Source organism: Vombatus ursinus, unplaced genomic scaffold, assembly GCF_900497805.2.
Source record: "Vombatus ursinus unplaced genomic scaffold, bare-nosed wombat genome assembly UNPS02012319.1, whole genome shotgun sequence".
In the NCBI taxonomy this organism is placed as follows: Eukaryota; Metazoa; Chordata; class Mammalia; order Diprotodontia; family Vombatidae; genus Vombatus; species Vombatus ursinus.
This window is the reverse complement of record NW_020952097.1, coordinates 4,440,479-4,464,635: the sequence shown is the minus strand read 5'-3', so window position 1 is coordinate 4,464,635 and position 24,157 is coordinate 4,440,479. Positions and strand designations below refer to the sequence as shown.

Below are 24,157 nucleotides of genomic sequence, written 5' to 3'. Positions count from 1 at the left end.
CAGAGGAGGAAATACTTACCTCACAAAAGAGTTGCTGTGATTAGTAAGATCTTGGTATCATACATCTTCAAAGTCTAGTATTAGGTATCTGATTATTTTAAATATTTTAGTGTTTTAAGAGGGAGACACAGCTCTTAGCACCAAAAAAACACATTTAATTATACTTTGATGTTATTTGCATCAAGGCACTGAAAAATATGAATAAGTTTTAAATCTTAGTTGATGAGCTTAGGGTTGGCATTTTTGAGAGGTGGTATAGAAACATTTTAAACATTGTACTTAGAGACCTTAAATCAAGTTCTTTCTGATTTCTTGGTATCCCCACTAGGTTCTCAACTTAAATAATTCTAAGTGAGTAAGTGAGGATTTTTTACAATTTGTCTTAGAACTTGAGGATCACTGTGTATCACAGTATGCAAAGTACGGTAATGAGAATAGGTAAGATTTTGTTGAGTTTTTTTAGTAGTTGGATTAGGAATTGGGAGACCTGATTCTGATTCTATCTGCTACTTTTCTAGGTAACTTTGGGCAAGTCACTTTGAATCATTGATTTAGAAAAGAACCTTAGAAGTCTTCTAGGCTTACCTCCTTTCTGATTAATGACCTGCCCGTCTCTCATCCAAGTCTCTGTTGAGTTCAAGTCCTGGGATTGAATACCTCCAGTTGATAGGGCATTTACTATCCCCTGACAACCATTTCACTTTTGGATTGCTTTGATAGAAAATTCTTAAATATATTCATTTAGTCATAAGTTGCTCAGTTTCTCTTTTATAAAACAGATATAACAGATGCCAGACTGAATTAATAGAACATGGTCTAGTGAGAAAACAGAAGAAGCACTTTTCATTTTAGGATTACTCTTAGAACATCGGAGATGCAAAGTTAGAAGGGACGTTCATCTGTCATTGGTCTTGCCACTAACAAGAGTGAGCTGGTCAGGTTTTCAACACCCCTGACAAGTGATTGTCCTGCTTCTGCTTAAAGACTTCCAGTGATGAAATGGGACTAAGGATAGCTCCAGAGTTCACATCTATTTGGTGCTTTTTAGTTTAGAAAGTGCTTTCCTCAGAGAAACCCTGTAAAATAAATAGCATATGTACTAATCCTAGAAAGAAAAGGGGCTTCCATAGCTAATGTCAGAATCAGTACCGGATCACAGGCCTTCTCTGATGCTACAACAATGTCCTTCCCATTTCTAATTGGTTTTTAAATAGTTTTTCATCTTACATCATCTTAATTATTTGACTTATCATTATCCTCAGTCTCCCCTCCCCTTAGACCTGGGATCTTTATAACTATCCATACAAAACCTAACCCTTGTCCAATATTCTGTGGAGAGTAGGGATTCAGAAATGACTTTTGAAGAACGGGGTGGTAATAGTATCAGTATCATTTTAATTTTCAGCCATTAATATGTAAATCCAGCTGGAAGGGATCTCCAGAGAGCATTAAACTCTATTGTATATGATAATTATTGTTCTCATAGTTGTAACTGTAGTTAACACAGTTCAAAGGAAGTTACTACTGAAATGAAGAAAAGTTGTTGATTTACATATTCAGTTAATTACAATAAATATTTACCAAGTACCTTCTTTGTGCAAGGTATCATATCAGTATTGTTATAGTGTACCTATGTCTGGCAGAAAGATAAATAGTTTATAGATGAATTTGAAATGAAAATAACTTTCATTTTTAGAGAATATGAAATAAAAATTTTATTTATATGGATACTTAAATTATGGCCACTAACACTTCAGATGTCCAGAACTATATTACCTGAGAACTTCACTTGTCCAGAATAAAGACTAATACCACGTAGGAAGTATAAAATGCTTCTGAGAAAACATAAGCAAATGTAAAAATCCATGCAGTATAAAGTTTATGCACTTATAGGATCATACCTTTTCAGGGGTCAGGTTCTGCTTACTTTTAACTTATACACAGTTCTAAGAAACTTGATAATTTTACTTCCAAACCTAGAAATTACAAGGACAGAGGAGTTGCTAGGTGTATAGGTACTCACAGATGGTCACAGAAGTTATTTAAACAAACTAACCTGAGAACTTAAAAAACATGGCTGTTTGGAGTCATTTAGAAAAGAGGCAGCCAGCCATTCTTCACCATCTGTAGGCCCCTGGGGGATTAACGTATGCTCCACAATCATGGATATTCAGATAGATGACCTTGATGGTTCTAATTAGGTTCAATATTCTCTAGTTAAGAAAGCTGGGAAGGTGTATTAGTGCAATGCCTTGCGCATTGTACAGACTTAATGTGTTGTTGGCAGAAGACAGATTTCCATCACAAATGACAAAATAAAACACCTTGATATTTATGGTGGGTAAACTCTCAGCCATCCAAAATGACTCCAGTGAAATTTCTAGCTGGTTTAAATTTTACCATACCTCTAATTATATTATGGGGCACCAGGGATGGAGCACAGGGCTTGGAGTCAGGAAGACCTGAGTTTAAATATGGCCTCAGACACTTAGTAGCTGGGCAAGTCACTCAACCCTCTTTGCTTCAGTTTCCTCATCTATAAAATGAGCTGGAGAAGAAAAGGGTAAACCACTTCAGTATCTTTGCCAAGAAACACCCCCCCACCCAATGGGGTCACAAAGAGTCAGACATGCCTGAACAACAACAAATTATGTTTTTTTAAAGTTGTATCCTTACATGTTTTAGAAAGGTATTTCAAAAGTTTTAAGAAAGTATATTTTTCTTCTTTTCAGGTCTTTTGTTGCCTTTAAGCTTCGCATGTTCATAGAATTCACATTGTGCAGCATTTAGTTTCCAACAAGAACTTATTTCAGCCATTGAAGTATTTGTAAACTAAACTTATAAATAATTGCTACTTAAGATAATATTTTGATTATTAACATGCTCAAAAGACTGGTGCCTATGAGAGCACTTTATTTTCCCTTCTGTATTTTGGGAGAGTGACCTACAGAAGTGTCAGAATGCTGGAAGCCTTAGTCTGGAAACCTAAGGATCAAACTAAGATCAACTTAGTATCTGAAAGTTCAGAACATGCTTCTGTATCCTTCCAGCCCTACAGAGATAAGCAGAGACCGATAAAATGAGTTTTACTGTCAAAAATACAGCCCATTTCACTTTGACATAGAAGAAGCACCAAGCCTCACAACCCAAAAGGAAAGCATCCTGGCCACCAGATGCTGCAAGGCATAGTTCTTGGTAATAAAAACGTGACTGTTACTGGTCAGTTTTTCTTTAAAACCTATCTCTGCAACATTGCACAGGAGTGGCGGGGTGGGGAAGAGGGGAAGAAGATCTGTGTTTTGTATTGGGTCATGTAGTGGCTGGAGCAAGGATGGTTTCAGATGGGAGAGTTAGCTTCCTTCAATAGTAGCTAAAGGCATGAGATTTTGTGGTGTCTGTGGAAGATAGATGGCCATTCTTAGTACTATTAGTCTGATGAAGTGTAATTAATGTTTTGATTCAATTTGATATAAAACTCATTCCCTGTAACAATATAATATACAGTATGTATTAGTAGCCTTATTAAAGTTGATAGTAGTGGCATTTGTTGTATCTTATCTCTTTGGATAAAGCTGACAAGCTCAGTATATAACTATGCTTTTTTTTTCTTTGCCACTTTGGTTTGATAGTTAATCCTTTTCTTTGAGACTGCTGCTCTCATTTTACAAAACCTATGGCTATTTTCAATTTTGCTTCAGATTGTGGTTGCTCTGAAACTTAGCTTTAAAAGAGCATTTGATAGTACTATTATAAGTCAGTCTCTTTGACTTTTTAAAAAAAATTATATGTTTTGTCATTGGCTAGCTTTTAACTGTAGGCATGTCAAAGGCTAAGGAAAATGAAGTTAACTGAAGCTTGTCCTACCTTTTCAAAGTATATTGTTAAAAAATCAAATGAAATAGACAAAGCTAAGTATTTTTGGTTTTCAGAAGTCCACAGTTAATGTCTCAATCTGTTTTAATGCATTGTGGTTTTTACTCTTTCTTGTGATTATCCCAGTTTAACTCACTGTGCAACAGCTACATGGCTGTCTATTCTTTGTGTGTACATTATTTCAGGGTTGGTACACTTGCTACCATACAGTCTTTTTTTTTTTTTTTCAACTTTTGTAGCTGAGGGAGATCCCAGTAGTTTGAACAGTTCTATTCAGATCCATGGTAGGTCTTAGAACCTTGGATCTCCCTCAGCTTGCATACTACTATTGATTGTATTGATTGTTTTATATCAGATAATAGAGTTGGAAGAGACTATTAGAGGTCATCCTGTCCATTCCCTCTTTTTTATATAAAGAGACCAGGAGGTGTGTGAATGGAGATGTTGCCAAAAATCACACAGATGGCAACTAACAGAACTCATTTCTTTTTTTTTTTCTTTTTTGGTCTTTTTTTTGGCGAGGCAATTGGGGTTAAGTGACTTGCCCAGGGTCACAGAGCTAGTAAATGTCATGTGTCTGAGGCCAGATTTGAACTCAGGTCCTCCTGATTCCAAAGCCAGAGCTCAATACACCACCTAGCTGCCCCCAGAACTCATTTCAAGCCCAGGTCCTTGGATTCCAAATCTACTGTTACTTCTACTACTATGTAAGTATCCAGATGCAGGCTTCTATCAACCTGCCCTGAGTAATTTAGAGCCTTATGTCTCCAGCAGCTTCTTAAGCATTGAATCTTTCGACCTGAGACAGTCCTAAATGCCTTCCTTTTTCTTAAATTCCATAGTGTTAATGACTGAGAGAAGAGAATTTGTATGGCATTCATTCCCGTGTTTGATGTTTTTTTTCTTAAGATGGAATGCTGAGTTAGTTAGAGATCACTTTGTTATAAGCTAGTTGCCTCATTAATACAAATAACTTACCAGTTGTCCCAATAATCAGCACTTTGTATCGCTGAAGTATTTAGCATGTATTTAAAGTCTCACTACTAAACAGTAACCTAATCAGTGAGATTGTTCTTTGACCCTTAGGTAGTTCTGTGATTTACTTTTCTTCAGTATAAAGACCCTTCTGAGCTAGGGCCTGGTGCTGACCCACTTATTGTACAGGATGAGACTGTTGCTATTGACATTTCCACTGAGGTCCAGTTGCTTTCCTCTACACATACAAAGTCCACTCTCCCAACCCCTCCCCATGCTCCTTGATGATTTTATGTGAATATAAAACCCAACTTATGCATGGTGGTAGGCTTATATGTGCAGATGATGGTGCTGTGATGGATAATTACCTAGAACAAGCCTAGATCCAGGTTAGGGATGCCATTTGGCTATGGAATAATTTTCTTTTTTCAGTAGCTTTCTGCATCTTCCTTATCTGTTTTGAGCCACTCACACTCACCATGTTGAACTCTGCTGTTACCTGGGCAGCAACATAGATGCATTTTTGAGAGCTTCATTATAGGATAGAAAACTGTCTCTCCTCTCACCCACCATAGTTGCTGGCCCTTTAAGTAAAAACTTCCTACCTTAATTAGCCAAAATAGGTGAAGTAGAGCTGGGAAAGGGACTTGATATGCTCTTCTGGTGATATATAGCTGGTGAAATAGGTTGTTTTTTTTCTTTTGTTCATGGTTTCTGAAGTCATTTAATCATAATTCTACTTGATCTGTAAATTATCTATTTGACTCCCCTCTCTCCCTAAAAAAAAAAAAAAAAAAAAAAAGAACATAGTAATAAAATATACCTCTCTTTAAAGTGATTTGAGGTGGCTTTTTTAAGAGATTGAAGGGAGGGAAAGAATTTTTTTCTTCCCCCTCCCCCATAAATGCTAAAAAAAACACTGATGCTTTTGGAAGCACTGCATACCCTAAGTGGATTCATAAAAGGCCAACAGATGCAGTGTTGTCTCTCTGGAAATTCAAATACTGAAATTTTGAAGGTTAATATCTATTCCTCCTTAGCCAACAACCCATGCCTTATCCTTCCTTGGATAGATATTCAGTCTAATCAGGAAGCATACTTTAAGCACTTATCACCTTGGAGGATAAGTAGCTGTTCACATCCTAGGTGCTAGGGATACAAGGAATAAAAACAATAGAAATAGTCTCTACTCTCTTATTTTCTGTTGGAGAAAACAGCATACATATATACATATATATATATATATATGTATATATGTATAAGCATATCCAGAATAAATAAATGGAAGTTAAATATAAGATAGGGAGGGGAGTTCAGGGTTTAAAAACTTAGAATTCCTGCCTTATTATTACAAAGTTGACAGACATCAACAAACACAAACATTTCCATATATAAACCAGAACAGAAAAAGAAAACTGCGTGTGAAACCATGAATCTCTATTCTCTACAAAGTGGGGGGAGTTTTTGGTGGTTATTTCAAATTTAATGAGGTAGTTCCGATACTGCTCTGTTTGTTCTGAACTTTCTTCCACTCTCCTGTTTGTTTTTTGTTTTTTTTTAAGTGATTTATTGACATTATTTTCTTTGTTTTCTTCCCCCTTTTTTGGTATCATTGTCACTACTTTCCCAAATCTCTTCCCTCCCTCCCCCCATCCCTTCCTCCATCCCTCCTTTGTAACAACTAAGTATAGTCATGAAGAATAAAATGACACAATGACAATGGCTGAAAAGTATGTTGCCTTCTTACTTCTAGTCAATTACTTTTCTTCTAAGATGTGGGAAGCATGATTTATCACTAGTCTTTTAGAATCGTGATTGGTCAGTGCATTGATCGTGGTTCTTAAGTTTTTCAGTTATTTTCTTTTACAGTATTGTAGTCATTGTGTGGAGCAGCTAGGTAGCAAAGTGGATAGAGCTCAGAGCCTGGAGTCAGGAAGCCTTGAGATTAAATTTGGCCTCAGATACTGACTAAACATTGTGACCTTGAGCAAGTCACTTAACCCTGTCTATCTCTGTTTCCTCATCTGTAAAATGAACTGGAGAAGAAAATGATCAACTACTCCTATATTTTTGTCAAGAAAACCCCAAATGTGGTCACAGAGTCAGACATGACTGAATGGCACCAAAGTTATTGTACAAATTGTTTTTCTGGTTCCTATCACTTTACTTTGCATCAGTTCATGTGTTCTGTTTTAGGCATATTGAATTTAAGGTATCTAGGAAATGTACAAACAGTTTGAAGTGACCAGTAAGTAGTTAGTTAGTGAGTGATCTGGGACTGGAACTCCGAAAGAGAGACCCCAGTCTGGAGTTGATTATAGATCTGAGAATTATTTCATGGAGATGGTAATTAAACCCATGGGAGCTAGTGAAGTCATGAAGAGAAAATGTAAGGAGAAAAAGAGAAGGTCCAGGACAAAAGCTTGGGAATACCCACAGTTAGTGAGTGTGGTGGATGGTGAACCAGCAAAGGAGAGTAACCTTCTAGGTTTCGGGGCAACTAGGTGGTACAGTGGATAGGGCACCGGCCCTGGAGTCAGGAGGACCCGAGTTCAAATCCAGCCTCAGACCAAACACTTGACACTTACTAGCTGTGTGACCCTGGGCAAGTCACTTAACCCCAAATGCTTTAAAAACAAAAACAAACAAAAAAAAGAAATCTAGGTTTCATTTGTACCATTTGATAAAGTATACCCTGGGTACCTTTTGACTTTTGAGCTCTGGTCTTTTTATCAGGAAGGTATGGAAGTCCCCTATTTCGTTGAATATCTATCTCCTCCCCTGAAAGATCATGCTCATTTTCACTGGGTTATTGATCCTTGGTTGTAATTCAAGCTCCTTTGCGTTATGTAATATCATATTCCACGCCCTATGGTCTTTTAATGTAGAAGCTGCAAGGTCCTGTGTAATCCTGACTGTGGTTCCATGATATTTAAATTGTTTCTTTCTGGCTGCTTGCAGTATTTTCTCTTTTACCAAATTTTGGAATTTGACTACTATATTCCTTGGTGTTTTTAATTTGGGATCTCTTTCAGGAGGTGATCTGTGGATTCTTTCTATGGCTATTTTACCCTCTGGTTCTGGGGCCTCAGGGCGGTTTTCCTTTACGATTTCCTGAAAGATACTGTACATTGTGATTTTCAGGTAGATCAGTAATTTTTAAATTGTCTCTCCTGGATCGATTTTCCAGGTCAGTTGTTTTACCAGTGAGGTATTTTATGTTTTCATCTATTTTTTCATTCTTTTGTTTTTGTTTGACTGATTCTTGCTCTCTTGTAGAGTCATTTGCTTGCATTTGCTCGATTCTAATTTTTAACAAATTGTTTTCTTCTATTAGATTTTGTACCTCCTTCCCCATTGGCCAACTGGAAAAAAAGTACACTGAAGAAAACAAGTCCCTAAAAAATACAATTGGCCAAATGGGGAAGGAGGTACAAAATCTAATAGAAGAAAACAATTTGTTTTCTTCTATTAGATTTTGTACCTCCTTCCCCATTTGGCCAATTGTATTTTTTTAGGGACTTGTTTTCTTCAGTGTACTTTTTTTCCAGTTGGCCAATTGTATTTTTTAAGGACTTGTTTTCTGCAGCTAATTTTTGTCCTTCCTTTTCCAAGCTATTGACTCTCTCCTGCATACCTCTCATTTCTTTTCCCATTTTTTCTTCTACCTCTCTTATTTGACTTTTAAAATCCTTCTTGAGCTCTTCTATGAAGGCTTTTTGGGCTTCAGACCAGTTCATATTCCCTTTTGAGACTCCAGAGTTGGGTTTGTTGACAATGTTGTCCTCTTCAGAATTTCTGCCTTGATCTTCACTCTTCCCATAATAAGAATCTATTATATGTTTCTTTTTGCTCATGGTGTTTGCTTATTTCTTGGCCTTTAAAGAGATTGGACTCTCCTGTTGGGGAGCAAAGGGCAGTGACCCAAGCTTCTTGTGTTGGGAGCCTAGGGCCTGGTCGATGGCTTTGTGCGCTGGGGCTTCCCATGTTGGCAGTTGGAGGTTGTAGAATTCTGGCAGCTTACCTGGTGTTGGGCTGGAATCAGCAACACTGGAACTCTAGGGGTAGAATTGGGTAGTATGCCTCCTGGAGATTTCCTGCTCACCCAGGCCTTTCCTTCCTTTTGCTTTCTTCAGCTCCTTTCAGGTGGATGTTGTAGTGTATTTATCCACCTGGGGCCCCTTGGAGCGCTGCTTCCCTTAATTTTACTGAGGCACTGGGAGAGCCGGTAGCTGTAGAATGCTGAGGCACCTGGTGGTTTTCTGAGCTGGTTTCCACCAGTTCCCCCTACCCTCAATGAGGCCCTCGGGGGTTCAGGTGTTGGTGTTTGCCTGCTCCACCACCTGGGCTTCAGGATCTCTTCCTGGTGTGCTGAGGTGGGGCTTTCCACTAGCTTGCTGGGATGCCTCCGGTTCTGTACTGCTCCTCTTCCCCCAAGGTAAGAGGGGCCTTTCTAGTTAATTCCTCAAGCTACCTGGGTTACTGGACTGCTGCACCTCATCTTCTGGTTCAGCTATTCCAGTGTTTTTCCTGGGGTGATATTTTCTGGGCTTTCAGGGGTTAATAGGGGAGGGTAAGAGAGACTCACCTCTTACTCCGCCATCTTGGCTTCTGGAAGCAGAACTTCCCCCTTTTGACTTTTAAACAAGGCATGTGGCTTAACTAGGTATGTAGGTGATGTTATGGTATGCTCTGGTACTCTTGTTTTGATTGCATTTTTTGGGGGGGGGGGACTTATGAACTTGACATTCTCCATTTTTATCCCACCATCCCTGGCCCAGATGTATTATGGAAATGTATATTTCTGTTACTTTCATTGGATTATAGGAGGTATATCTGGGTTTTGGCTATAGGAGAAATTATACTATAACAACTATATTTTCTTCTTTCAGGCTTAAAGAGTTAGAAAAAGATGAGGATATTCTTACAGAAAAGGTAATTCTTCTTAGATGATTTTTGTTTCTTTCTTATATTAGACTGTTTACTTGTAGATGTGTAAGATAGATATTTAGTTTTTAATGGGCATTATCATTTTGATTTGTTTTTAACAAAAAGAAGAGAGGCAGCATGGTTTAGTGGGGTTGACCTTGGTGTTAGAAAGATATGGGTTCAAGTCCTACTTCTGATACCTACTAGCAGTGTGATCATCAGCAGATCACACAGGTTGCCCCAGGCAACTCTCTAAGATGAAAAGTTACAGGGAGTTACCAATTTGCATTGATGGAAGGAATTTCTATCCAGGGAAATCTGGTCTGGACATCCTTGTCATTCTTGTCATCATCATCAAAAGCTAATCCCAGAAAGAGATATTATTTCGAAGAGAATAGATTTCCAAATACCCAACCAGGACCTATGCTGTGGTGAACACTAATATGTATTCAACTAACCCTCATTTAGAATAGTTGAATTAAAAATTGCTGTCTTAAAACCATTTTAAAAGCTGCAATTAATTGATAACTTAAGACTTCCTTGAGTCCATTAACTTGACCCACTAACTCCATTAGGATATCCATAGAAACAGGATTTTCATCTTCTATATCCTTACACTTTTTCCTCCTGTAATTTTCTTCTTGTAGGTTGTATATTAAAGTGAGAGACTATGCCTGAAGTAGTTTTATTCCTTTCATAATAAGTGTGGTGGTGACCACACTGAAGTATAGTAATGTTTCTATTTCATGGATCTCTGTCATTTCTTTGCTATCGAATGCCTTGTATGTCTGGATGGTTGTGTGCTGCCAATGTCATTTAGCTACATCTTTGTAATTCAAATGTCTGGAAAGTTCTTGAGACTCTAAATCATCTCTTTTCTCCAGGAGTTTATTAAGAAGAAATTAAGTTTACTGCATGAATTTCTGCAAGCAGAAGTACAGCATCAGTTACTTGACTTGGAGATCAAATTGCACAAAGAAGAGCTTTCTGAAGTAAGTCTTTTTCTTAGTGTCCCATTTTTAACATTGCTATTTCCTTCCCTTATGTATTTGTATACTTGTGAAGGACACAGGGAGATAAAAGGAGCCTTTTTCACAAGCCTTTGCTTGATATTTCTTTATATTAAATAGGGTAATAGAGTAGATGGAAAGTATCTGGGCTTTATTATAGCCTTTCACATGCTAATTATTATTTAAATTGTTTCTATCTTGCTTTAGGAGGGATACTTTGCGAAAGTAAAATTCCTGTTAAATAAAGAATTGTCTTTGGAGAACGGAGACCATACTCTTAATCCGAAAGTGAATGGTTCTTTAGAAAACGGTACTTATACCAGTGACGACGATTTTGAGAAAAGTATTGAAGAAGATAGTACAGTAGAGATGGAGGAAGCAACTGGATCATCAACATCTCTGTCAAAAACCAGAAAACCTAGACGAAGTAAATCAGATGGCGAGGCTAAAAGTAATTGAATTTAAACTTTGGCACATATGTGTTACTTACAACAATTTTAATGTTACATTGGTCTTGAAAGGGAGAGACTCTCTAGCTTCCAACCAAATGTGAGAATGTGTTCTTGGGTAGTGCTGTCTTTGCATCCTTTTTACTCCTGTCAGATACAGAACAGATCTTAAGTTAGAATACTTGAATCTTGAACGGAAATAGCAAACAAACATTTACTTGTGAATGAGTGTGAATTCATTAGACTAGATAGAATATAAGAAATAGATTCGAAACTTTTAAATCTCTGTGTGTCTGAACCTAGTGCTTTTTCTCTTAAAACCCCCAAATACCATTTTTGGCACTGTCAGCATATATTTCTTTACTTAAGTTTTTGTAGAGTTTGTTTCATTCCAGTTTAGAAGTTAAAATGGACCAGTGAGTTGCCTTGATTTTGATGCATCAGAAATGGTATTGTGGTATTTTCTTCTTCTATAGAAATCATAGGCTGCTATGGTTAACTGAATGGATGAAAAATAGCATATCTCCTGTATCTCATGGAATGTTGTTCATTCCATTCTTTTTTCTCTAATGGTTTGATCATGTTGGTGAAGTACTAAACTTCTGTCCTTTAAGTTTTTTTAAACTGTACTTATGACCAGGTGCTGTTTTCATTTATATACTGAGGGTTTACCTTGAGTTTCTTTTTCTTTTTAAACAGAATCTTCAGCTAGCTCAAGGGTTACGAGAAGCTCTGGCAAGCAACCTACTATTGTATCTCTGTTTTCAAAAGGGTCAGTATGGCCTGTGCCTTAATTAGGCAACTTTTCTTTACTAATAGTGATTTAAATATTATTTTGCTTAGAATATTGGTGGAAGGGATTTGGAGAATTTTACTCATTCTGGTAACTTATGAGGCACCCAATTCTCCCTTTGTAGGAAGTCTTTCCCTGGTCAATCATCTATATAACGTATTAAAAATCTACTCTGAAGACCTATTTAAATGTTACCTATGAGTTTGTTAATGTCTATTGGAGATCTCATTATGTAAGTGGATTTTTAGTGCTGTTAAAAATATCTTCCTTTACAAAATCATTTTTGGGGGATGACGATAGAGACAGTTTATAAGATTACTTGCAAATAGATTGGGATTTTAATTGGCATGAAATTATGTGGACCTTTTTGTAAACAAGATAAGTGTAAAACCTGTAGCTGCTACTCTCTGAGTTGTGGGAGCAGTATTATTAGTATAGATATGAAGAATTTGCCTCCTTTTCAAATTGTGACTTGTATTTTGAATGGCAGATCCAGTAAACGGAAGTCAGAAGGGGCAACTGGAGAAATAAAGCAAGAAATGAATATAGAGAAGGAAGAAGATCTTGAAGAAAAGGTAACTTGGGGAATCTTAAAGTTTACCAATTACAGCATTTTGTTTTGTATGCATGGCCCTTTTGGTAGGGAAAATGGTATATAGAGTTATTGATGGTGAGGACATCATATTGAATTTCAATAATGCTAGAAAAGGAGAATTTTGTTGTTGTTGATTGAAAGTTGTATTTGTAGGCTATTGGAAGTAATTGCCTCTTGAAATTTCAGACCATCTCTTCTTTTTTTTGTTTTTGTTTTTGGCTAGGCAATGGGGTTAAGTGACTTGCCCAGGGTCACACAGCTAGTAAGTGTTATGTGTCTGAGGCCAGATTTGAACTCAGGTCCTCCTGAATCCAGGGCTGGTGCTCTATCCACTGCGCCACCTAGCTGCCCCAGAGACCATCTCTTCTAACTTCACACTTGCTTTCTTTGTAGTAATGTTGAGCTGGATGATTGCTAGTATACTAAGGTAGGAGTATATACTACAGTAGGCGATACTCCTTGGAATTGGATAGGGTTTTGAAACCAAGATAAATACTTTACATGTTGAAGTATTTATAATGTTCATTAACTGAGAAGAAATACCCATGTAATCAAATTACAACTTTAAGTTTTGCTGCTTGTTAGTTCTATTAATTCAACTCAACAGATATTTATTTAGCGTTTATTAGACTCTGGGGACACAAATCCATGAATGAAGCAGTTTTTTCCCTTGAGCTTAACTGCCATAGATCATTGTCTTAATCAGAGTAGCTAAATCTTTCACAGTGCACTGGGGGAGGAAATAGTGCGTGCACAGATATATGGATACAACATATATAGCTATATAATATATCCATAACCTGTATGTAATACAGATTATAGATGTTATATCCACATAACTGTATGTGTGATCTACATATCACATACCTACACACCCATACATGAACACAACAGAGTAAATTTAGAGTAATAGGAGGTGGAAAGCATTACTACGTGGGGGGATCAGGAAAAGCCTCGTGTAAGAGGTGGCGCTTGAGCTGAGTCATAAAGGGAGTTAGGAATTCCAAGTTGTGAAAGTGAGGAAGGAGAGCATTCTAAGCATGGAGGTAGGCCTATGCTAAGGCACAGACTTGAGAGATGGAATATCATATGTATGGGAAATTCTGTTTTCTTTGGAGTATAAAGTACATGAAGTAAGGTGTAATCTGGTCCTTTTTGAGAACAAAGGATGTACGACAGTCCCTCAGGGAAGATGTAATGGGACCAGCTTTAGAAGTGACTTTAAATGCCAAACAGAGTTTATATGCAATCTTAGAGCCAATAGGGAACCATTGAAGCGTCTTGAGCAGGAAAGTGACATGCTCAATTCTGTGCTTTCAAGAGTATCAGTTTAATATCTATGTAGGAGAAAGATTGAAGAAGATTGAAATTGGAGACACGGGTACCAGTTAGGAGGTTATTGCAACAGTCTAGTTGAGAGAGAGATAAAAGGGGTTGTGATTTGTGTAGTGGCCTTGTAAGAAGAAATAGGGTTGAGATATGTGGAAATAGAGTTGACAAGACTTGAAAACTAATTGGATATGGATGGGTGAGGAAGAGTGCAGGGTTGAGGATGACTCCAAGGTCGCAGATCTAGGCAAATGAAAAGTCCATTAGTGCCTTTGACACAGAGCAGTTAGGAAGAGAGGTGACTTTTGGGAGAATGTTTGGTTTGAGATGCCTATGGGATATCTAGGTGTGGATGTATAGAAAGCAATTGGGGCAGCTAGATGGAACAGTGGAGAGAGCTCCGATCTTGGAGTGAGGAAGACCGAGTTCAAATCAAGCCTTACACACTTGAAATTTACTAGCTGTGTGACCCTTGGCAAGTCACTTAACCCCAATTGCCTCACCATCCCCTGCCCCCCCGCAAAATGTATAGAACTTTCAGATATTCCCAATATGGGAATCTGTCCAAGGACAGTATATTATAGGTACAGTTAGGTGGCATAGTGGATAGAGTCCTGACCTTGGAGTCAATAGGACCTGAGTTCAAATATGACCTCAGACACATGAGAGAAAATGGCAGGGTCAAATAGAGATTTTAGCCATAGAGGTGACCTGAAGATGTTAGTTGGGAGTTTGAAATTAGAAATAGTTGAGAAGTCTTTAAGGCAACATTGTATAAAGAGTACTGGACTGTCAGGTGTGAATTCTAGACATGACTGCTCTGCTAACTACCTGTATGGCTAGTAAGTTATACTTTGAATCTGTTTCCTCATATGTAAAATGAGAGTCCCCCACCTTTCTATAACATATAAGAAAATATTTTGTCAAGAATATAGCAAGTATACCTAGTATACAAGTATAACCTAGTCTTCCTATAAAGTTCTTTATTTTCACATAAGTTCCTATACTCTTAAACTTAAAAAGGTAGCCACTTCATGCTAAGCCTGATTTTGAAGGAAGAATAGCACTTCCAGCTAGTCTTGATTTATTTTTCATAATGTCATCATAATTCTTTTGTACCATTTTAATATATAGATGAGTCTTACACTGATCCACTAGCAATCATTTAAAAAAATGGTGGTTTATTATCTATATTTGAAAAAGACTTAGTGTCTCTGTTGGGTCATCTTGTATATTTTTTTAAGAATGATTTCTACTCTGGATGACAACTTAGAGTGTTTTCTAATCAAAAGTAGACAGTCATTTTGGCAAATGACTGATTGTCCATTAGGAATATTATATAGAAGAGGGGAATAACTATTCTTCATTGGGTGGTAGGTGGGGAATCTTGGAGAGTCCTTCTAAAAATAATTTCCAGATGTTCCAGGTTACTCTCATTTTCTCTTTTTATAATTCCTGCAGCATTTTTAATCAGTACCATGAAGTCTACCACTTTCATACAGAAATAAATAAATGTATATAAATTTATATGTGCATATATATTAATGTAAATTTGCATACATGTATATTTTGATGAATATATATGCTGTTTACACCAACTAGATTGTAAACTACTTGAGGTCGGGGAGTGTATTGTTGTCTTTACATTTCCCATATCCTCTAGTAAAGTAGCAGGCACCAACCAAATCCTTGTTGGCTCTGGTGCCTTTCTAAGCATAGCCTCTTAATGAAATTTTTTACTTTTTCATTTTTAACTATTTCCTTTTAGGAACAAGGGGAAAAGAAAATGAAATTTGAAGTCAAAGAAGGGTAAGAAGAGTGAATGTTTTTTGGTTTTGCTGATCTCATGTTTCCTGAAATTATTTTACTCTGAGGGGCAAGGAAAGGATAACCAGGGGATTTCTAGTAAGAGGTCTGGGCTAATCGGATGCCAGATCAGTTGAGACATTACTAAAGAAATAGAAAGTAAACTTCTCACATTATTGGATTGGATTCTTACCTCTTATATTCTTGGGAATAATTTCCATAGTTCTATACAACTAAATTATATCCTTCTTTTGAAACTAGTGCTTACTACTGAGCCAGCAGCATGGCGCAGTGGAGAGTGGAGACCTAGGACTCAGTCTCACTTGTGCTGCATCTCCCTGTGGGAACTTGGACAAGTCTCTTGTCTTTGGATTTGTTTCTTTGTTAGTGAAACAAGGGAGTTGCACTGTGATACTTTGGGAAAGAGCCTTAATTTCGTAAGCGTAGGTACCCCCGTTAGTACAGATAACAGTCTTTCCCTTTTTCATAAATTGCTGTGCCCAAAGAATTCATCATCAGGTTGCTAGTCTTCTGCTTAACCAGGTCAGTCCTCAGATACAGTGTATACCGGGGGCTTAGTTGGAAGGCTCTTCAGACTGGTAAGACATAGTAAATCTTGTGCTTGAGTAGCATATATAAACTTTTTTTGTAATTCAATTTTATTTTCAGTTTTTAATTTTTTTCCTTCCCCTCTGCCCCTCCCCTAACCATCAAGAAGGCAAGAAGAATAAAAATAAAACTGTTACAAATATTTAGAATCAAGCAAATTAGCTATGTCTGAAAAAAAAAATAGAATAAAAATACACTTCAGTCTTCACTCTGAGTCAATTAGCTCTCTATCTGGAGGTGGATAGCTTGTTTCATTATGAGTTCTTTGGAATTGTGATTGGACAAAGTTCCTAAATCTTTCACAGTTATTTATCTCTATGAAATTGTTGTTACTGTCTAAGTACTTTTCCTGATTCTGCTCACTTTACTTTGCATGTGTTCATACAAGTCTTCCCATATTTTTCTAAAACTATCCCATTCATCATTTCTTACAGCACAGTAGTGCATCATATTCGTGTACCACAACTTGTTCAGTCATTCCTTGATTGATGAGCATCCCCTCAATTTCCAGTTCTTTGTTGTCATGAAAAGAGCAGCTACATGTGTTTTTGTATATAGAGATTTGTTTCTTCTTTCTTTTTTATATCTTTGGGGTATAGACCTAGTAGTCATATTACTGGGTCAAAGGGTATGCAGTTTAATAACTTTTTGGGCACAGTTCCAAACTGCTTTCTGGCTAGCTTCACCATAGATCTTAGACCACTGGCCTATGTGCTACAACAAGGCATCAGATTAAGACTTTTGTATTCTAACAAGTTAGTTGGGTTTCTGCTAATGGTACTATATACTTTTTTAGTCTTGGAATTTTAGATTTTACAAAAACTGTAACTAGAGCATTATCTGTGAAGAACAGAAGTAGAGACTTGCATAGAATTACACAGAGCTCACTAGGAGAGATGGGATTAGGAGTCAAAATCTTACTCAGAAGCTATTTAGCAGAGGTCAAATTTTAGGGCTGAATTTTGATCACTTATCTTGCTCTGCTTTTTATACAGATCTGAAATAAAAGAAGTAGTTCAGAGCAAAACTGTCCTACCTGTAAAGGTAAGTTGCCTGTGAATTGGGATATATTAGAGTATTTAAATATTAAATGCATTATTCCTGTACATACAACCCAGTACAAGTCTAAACTTGTTCAATAGTATGCTACTTACTAGTGGGTAACTTTGGACAAGTCTTTTAACCTTTTGGGAGAAGTTTTTTTTTCTCTTATGTAAATGAAGGGTTGGATCAGATAATCTAGAGGGTCTTTTTAGCTTTAAATCTTATCACTATTCAAACTCTGTGATAGGGAAGGTCTCAGAATAATAATAGGACAACTTAAGGAGGCACTTGGTAAAATTATCTGGTTTCTCTTCAGCAAATAATATTGGATTATTGTACCCATTAGACTAAACTTCAAACACTTTTCCCAAGAGTTGGTTTGGATGTCTAATTATAACTCACTCTTAGTTTTTGAAACTACAGTTAAATAGTGTTAGGAGATGGTTTTCTGGAATAAATTTACTTTCAAAAAGAAGTATTTTGTTTTGTCCTTTAGGTATTGCCCTCTATAAGAAAATCTAAACTTAACCTAAATTGAGGTGCGATTTATTTTTCTTCTAATATAATGTACTACCAAAATGTTTGAAATTTTTTTTTTATTGGTACATTTAAAATGTGACTAGAGCTACACCTAGCTCTTGAGAAAAAATTTTCTTGCCTTAGTCAGGATTTATCTGTGTTGTCTTAAAACAGTAAATGTGTCAGGTTCTAATGTGTCTGTTAGAAATTGGGAACTGGTAACTATTTCTAAATGCTACTTAATGTGTTATCCCCTGTAGTCTACTCCTCCTAAGTGTGTGGATTGCAGGCAGTACTTGGATGACCCTGATCTCAAATTTTTTCAAGGAGATCCTGATGGTGCAGTAAGTTTTTTTTTTCATTTTCAATCCAACAAGTATTAATTAAGTACTTATGTGTAAAGTACCATGCTGGGCATTAGGGATATAAAGACAAAAAGTCTTTGGTCTGGCAAAACAGTCCCTGCCCTGAATGAGCTTATGTTCTATTTGGTGATGAGAGCTAGGAGGGAAAATGTTTGTAAATAAATAAGAAAAATGTAAGGAAAATTGAGGAGCACTAGTGACCTGGGGGTGTGGTGGGGATCAGAGACTTCTACCCTGAGGAGGTAGCACTTGAGCTGAGCCTTGATGTAAGACATGGAATAAGATAGAGATGAAGAAGTACATTTTAGTATGGGGAATATTTTCTGTATATACAGGAGTAGGATTAAGTTCAGGAGTGATTGAATAGTACAGATAATATATTTCATGGAGAGATGTAGCTGTAAGGTAGGTGGGAACTAGGATGTGGATGATTTAACAGTTATTATTGATTAGATTTTTTTACATTACTCATGCCATATTTTAAGATTTTAAACAATAAAGAAAAAATGAGAGAATTTTAAGTATTTAGGAAAATGTATGGTAAGCTAAAATAACAAAAATAAAAAGAAATGAACTCATTCTGTGATGCAGGAAGTTTGAGCACTCTTTTTATTCTCATGGTATTCTGCTTTTTTGTATAATTCTTAAATATGTCTTAGTTGGATGAGCCAGAGATGTTAACCGATGAACGATTATCCATTTTTGATGCCAATGAAGATGGCTTTGAAAGTTATGATGATCTCCCACAGCATAGAGTAACATCCTTCAGGTAACATGGGTGTTGGAGAGATGGAGTTTAGACTTTAATTCTTGTGTTAATCACTGACAGATTCCATTAAGGGAAAATACTAGACTCTGGGGTGAGAAACTTTTTTTTCCCTCTCTAAGCAGCCACAGGAGAAAAATCCATCTAGTGCCTCAAAATTTATTTTTTTGATTAGAGAAATATATAAAACCATTTTATTTGCTTTATACTTTTATATTCTTTGTTCATTGAAACAATTTAGTAAATAGAAGTGATAACTATAATATAATTCTAAGTAATGCCTTATTAAAGGTTTGAGATCAAAAGGGGAAGAAAGAAAATTAGGGGAGGAGAGCTAGTTTCTTATCCCCATGCCCATCCCAGTAGAGTTTCATGGAATGATACTCCCATACTGTGGAGTTTTTAGGATGATGTCTCTGGTAACTAGTTATGAATGAGAGTATCCTCTTTGGTCCTCGTATAGGAAGTCTAACTAATGATGTAACTGAGAGCCACCATCTCCACAGGTTGGAGGTTGCCTTCCCTTTGGCAATGCTAGGAATTCTTCATTTGATAAATGATTGGTTGGTTGGACTATAGGGTATAAGAAAACAAATAGTGCCTGCTCTCAGGGACTTTATAATCCAGTAGGGGAGATCATTTATACATATATCAGTGATTATTTGCATTTACTGTAGATAGCATTTCATGGTTACAGGGCGCTTTTTATACCTTTTCATTGGATTTTCACAATAACCTTGTGAGATAGAAAATCAGTATGTATATATGTACCTCAAAATTATAGAGGAAGAAACTAAAACTTGGGAATTAGGAGCTTGCTTGTGGTTATCACAAAAATAGTAAATAGTAGAGCTGGGTCTGAATCTTGGACTTTCTGCCATGGCATGTTACTGCCTCGTAAGATGAATGTTATTATTAGAATTACAAAATTCAGTGGGAGTTGCAAGAAAGAGGTGATTTGCCCATTTGAAGGAGGGAATTCAAAGAAGGCTTCGAACATAAATATACATGAGCAGTGCCTTAGAGGATGCCACAGTGACCAGGAGAGTGTACCTTCCCAGGGGAAGAGGGACTAGCATGAGCAAAGATACTGACTAAAGAAACAGGGCCTTGCCTCTTCTCTCTTAGCCTTTGTTTTACTTCATAAACCTAAAGAGGACTTTTTGTATACATTTGATACTATGCTTTCTTATCCTTGGCTGGGGGACACGTGCATGTTATGATAGCTATAGAGATTTGATTATTAATCAAATGTGGTTACTGAGCTTAGGACTCAAATATAGTCCTTTCGAGTTAGAGGAGTCAGCTTTCATAGTACTGCAGTATCTGGTTTAAATTTGTAGTAGGATAGTTACAAAAAGTCCTTTTTTCCCTCCCTCACTAGTGTTTATGATAAGAAGGGCCATCTGTGCCCATTTGATACAGGCCTAATTGAGAAGAATATAGAACTCTACTTCAGTGGGACAGTAAAACCAATCTACGATGACAACCCATGTCTGGATGGTAAGAATACATATTTCAGGGTACCATATTTGGGACAGACAGAATATTGTACATTCTTGCTTTTGTTATAAACTGAATAACCATCAACCAGCATTTAAATAAAGATCATACATAATGCCATAAATTTCAGTCATGGAGAAATGTTTGAAGGGCACGTTAACTATTGATTGTTAATAACAAATATATTGCTTCTGAGTCCTCTTCTGATTCAACTGTGTATATTTGGATTTGGTTACTCTTTGTATAGAATAGAATCTGTAGTCAGATTCTATACTAATGGAAAGCATGTTGATTCTGCATAATTTCATGTCTTTAGCTTTTTGGGCATTTTTTATGACATAATAATATTCCATTACATCATTCTACCATATATCATTTACTTTAGTAATGCCCCAATTGTTGTACAGGTAGGGGTTCTCCACTTTTTTTGCTTTTCAAAGTAAAGCTGCCATGAATTTTTGTTTCAACAAGACTTTTTCCTTTTTTAGATAATAGTCTCAGAGAATAATAGCCCTACTCCAAGGGGTCAATGAGTTCAAGGATATGAACAATTTGCTGGCTTATTGCATGTTTGTCATACTGCTTTTTAAAAACTGTACCAATTCACAGCTCCATCAGCAATATCATAGCATACCTATTTTTCCACAGCCCCACCAATGTTGATTTTTGTTGATCTTAAACTATCTTTGCCAATTTAAAACTTATAAGGTAGTAGTAACTCATTCCCAGTTTGTGCTTTTATTAGTTTGAGCAAGTCTTCAGGTGTTTTTTGGTCACTTGTTTTTGTGAATTACCTTTTCATGTCTTTGAATTCTTATCTATTTGGAAATAAATTTTTAAAAATTATGTCAATTTTTAGATGTTTTAAGAAAAAATTTTTACCTGAAGTATCTGTTAAAAATCAGTCTTTTTTCCCCTTTTCTTTTGATTGTATTTCTTTTTGCTGTGTACCTTTTATTTAAGAAAATTTATTCATTTTGTCTCCTACCATCTTTTTCTGTTTTTATTAAAGACCTTCTCATTATAATTGACTGATTTTGTTCCCTTTTCTTTTTATAGTGTTGTACACTCATTTGGGCAATAGGCCTTTCATTTAGACGTTTTAGTTGTGGTTGAAAATTTTTAGAATTTGAAGGTTTTGCTAGTTTACCAAAATATTTATAGTAACAATCTGAAGGACTAATTTTTGGTGACTGGCCGCTTAAAATGACATATTTGACATTAAATGTGAATTAATCACCTGTTAATAAGAGGAACCGTTAATTCACTGATATGAATACTCTTTTCATTGACAGTTGTCATAACCACTATATACATTAGACTGTCCTTGTGAATTGCTGTGGCTTCTACATTCTCACCTATTATCCATTCTTTTGGTGATGAACCCATCAAACTTAATGAGACAGGGCCTTTGATGATACTCTGCTACTAAATCTATCCTAGAAATCAATCCAGCTTGGTAGAATCTGTGTTTACTTGGCCTAGACATGAAAAACCCAGGGTCACCAGGTTGCAACAATGAGGAATCACAGTTAGACTTTAGTTGTAGTTGTTAATAGCATTCAGAACATAGGATATTTTGCTTTTGGCTTTCATTAGTCAAACCTTAAACATTCTTTGACTCTTGTTAAAAGAAAAAAAATTGCTAAATTTTTTATTCTTTGTTTTTTCCTTAGGTGGTGTCAGAGCAAAAAAACTTGGCCCCATAAATGCATGGTGGATCACTGGTTTTGATGGTGGCGAGAAAGCTTTGATTGGCTTCACCACAGGTACCTTCAAAGTGGGGGTTAGTTTGAAGCACTTGGAGACATTTTACTAAAGCGTCAAGGTTCTTAACTTTGGGTATTTATAAAATATACTCCAAATCCTCCTGCTGGTGACTTAGAAACACCTTGATAAGGGCCTTCAAATAACCAAAACTGAATTTTTGCAGAAGTTATGAAATATTGTACATAACTCAGTAGGATGATCTCTCCTTATAAAATATAGCTAGGTAGCACAGTGGTTAGAATGCTGGGTCTGGAGTCAAGAAGACCTGAGTGTAAATCCACTCTTAGACATTTACTAGCTGTATGATCCTAGCCAAGTCCCTTGGCTCCTCTCTGCCTCAGTTTTCTCAGCTGTAAAATGGGAATAATAATAATTAATAGCACCTATCTCATAGAATCAGATGAGATAATATTTGTAAAGTGCTTAGCATGAAGCCTGACATATAATAGGTGCTTAAAAAATGCTTGTTCCCTTTCATCTCACCCTTGAACACAAAGGTGAAGGAAAAAGCCAAATTTTCATTCTATTCAAATTGGGTTCACCCTTTAATGGAAAACTAAATTATTTGTTGACTTGAAGCTAGTTCCATCTATACTCTGGTTCTCTGGTTTTTGCTTAAAAAACTTCACAGTAAGGCTGAGATTCATCCAGATTTGCTTCTTTTAAAAATTTTTTCTTCCATTTCTGGTGTTAATTTTAAGTTTATTAATTTTTTTCTTTACATTTTTGGTTTTTATGTCACTGTTGTCTTCAGATAGCATTCCTTCTCTCCCAGTTGAATCCTCCCTTGTAACAAAGAGCAGTTAAGCAAAATAAACTGACACAGACTGCATCTGAAATTCTGTACCACAGTCTGCCACTTCTCAAGAGGATCGTAGGATCGTAGATTTAGAGCTGGAAGAGACCTTAGCTATTTTCAGATTTAGTCCCCTTATTTTATAGCTGAAGCAGTTGAGGCTGAGAGAGGTTTAGTGAGATTTCATCACAGGTCTGCTGACTCCACACACTATGCTGTTATTGTTGCTTAGTTGTTTTTCATTCGTGACTGACTCTTCGGGATCCTTTTTGGGCTTTTCTCGGCAGAGATACTGGAGTGGTTTGCCATTTTCTTCTTCAGCTCATTTTACAGATGAGGAAATAGAGGTAGTCAGGATTAAGTGACTTGCCCAGGTTCACGCAACTAGTAAGTGTCTGAGGCTGGATTTGAACCCAGGAAGATGAATCTTCCTGACTCCAGGCCTGGTGCTCTATCCACTGTGCCACCTCATCCAGGAGCTTCCAGCCTAGAGGATCTCAGGGTCCTTTGAAAAACAGGTGCTATCTCAAAACTGGTATATTCATCATCGGGCTCTTGTACCAAGTGTGCTTATTGCATTTCAACTGAATTTGTTTCCTATAGTGTTTTTCATTTACATTTCATTTTGTCATTTCATCACTATGTATAATCCATTTTATCTTCTAGCTTTTGCCGATTATATTCTGATGGCTCCTAGTGAGGAATATGCACCTATATTTGCACTAATGCAGGAGAAGATCTACATGAGTAAAATCGTTGTTGAATTCTTACAGAATAACCCTGATGTCAGCTATGAAGATTTACTCAATAAGATTGAAGTAAGTGTGCTCAATCCTTAATGTGCCCAATGCAAGGCCCCAAGTTAATTGCAAATAGAAAATAGAGTTTGGTGCTCTTTAAGAATCTATTTATTCCAGATCAGTAAGTGGAAAAAAAGTTTGACATGACCCCAGGCTGATCCTTTCTAGATTACAAGAAGTATTTCCAATATGAAACCTTAAACTCAGAATGGCAACTTTGGTTGTT

At 36.6% G+C, this 24,157-nt stretch overlaps 1 protein-coding gene across 1 annotated transcript in view; it reads left to right on the top strand.

Moving 5' to 3' along the window:
• The window catches only part of LOC114039860 (DNA (cytosine-5)-methyltransferase 1-like), a 49,066-nt gene that overhangs the window by 1,475 nt on the left and 23,434 nt on the right, over positions 1-24,157 (top strand). Inside the window, exons 2-13 of the mRNA XM_027857752.1 lie at positions 9,741-9,783; positions 10,662-10,769; positions 10,995-11,238; positions 11,936-12,008; positions 12,520-12,604; positions 15,722-15,762; positions 17,364-17,412; positions 18,192-18,275; positions 18,956-19,065; positions 20,447-20,565; positions 22,242-22,334; positions 23,798-23,949. Coding sequence (XP_027713553.1) covers positions 9,741-9,783; positions 10,662-10,769; positions 10,995-11,238; positions 11,936-12,008; positions 12,520-12,604; positions 15,722-15,762; positions 17,364-17,412; positions 18,192-18,275; positions 18,956-19,065; positions 20,447-20,565; positions 22,242-22,334; positions 23,798-23,949 — 1,201 coding nt within the window. The remainder of the gene's footprint in view (positions 1-9,740; positions 9,784-10,661; positions 10,770-10,994; positions 11,239-11,935; positions 12,009-12,519; positions 12,605-15,721; positions 15,763-17,363; positions 17,413-18,191; positions 18,276-18,955; positions 19,066-20,446; positions 20,566-22,241; positions 22,335-23,797; positions 23,950-24,157) is intronic.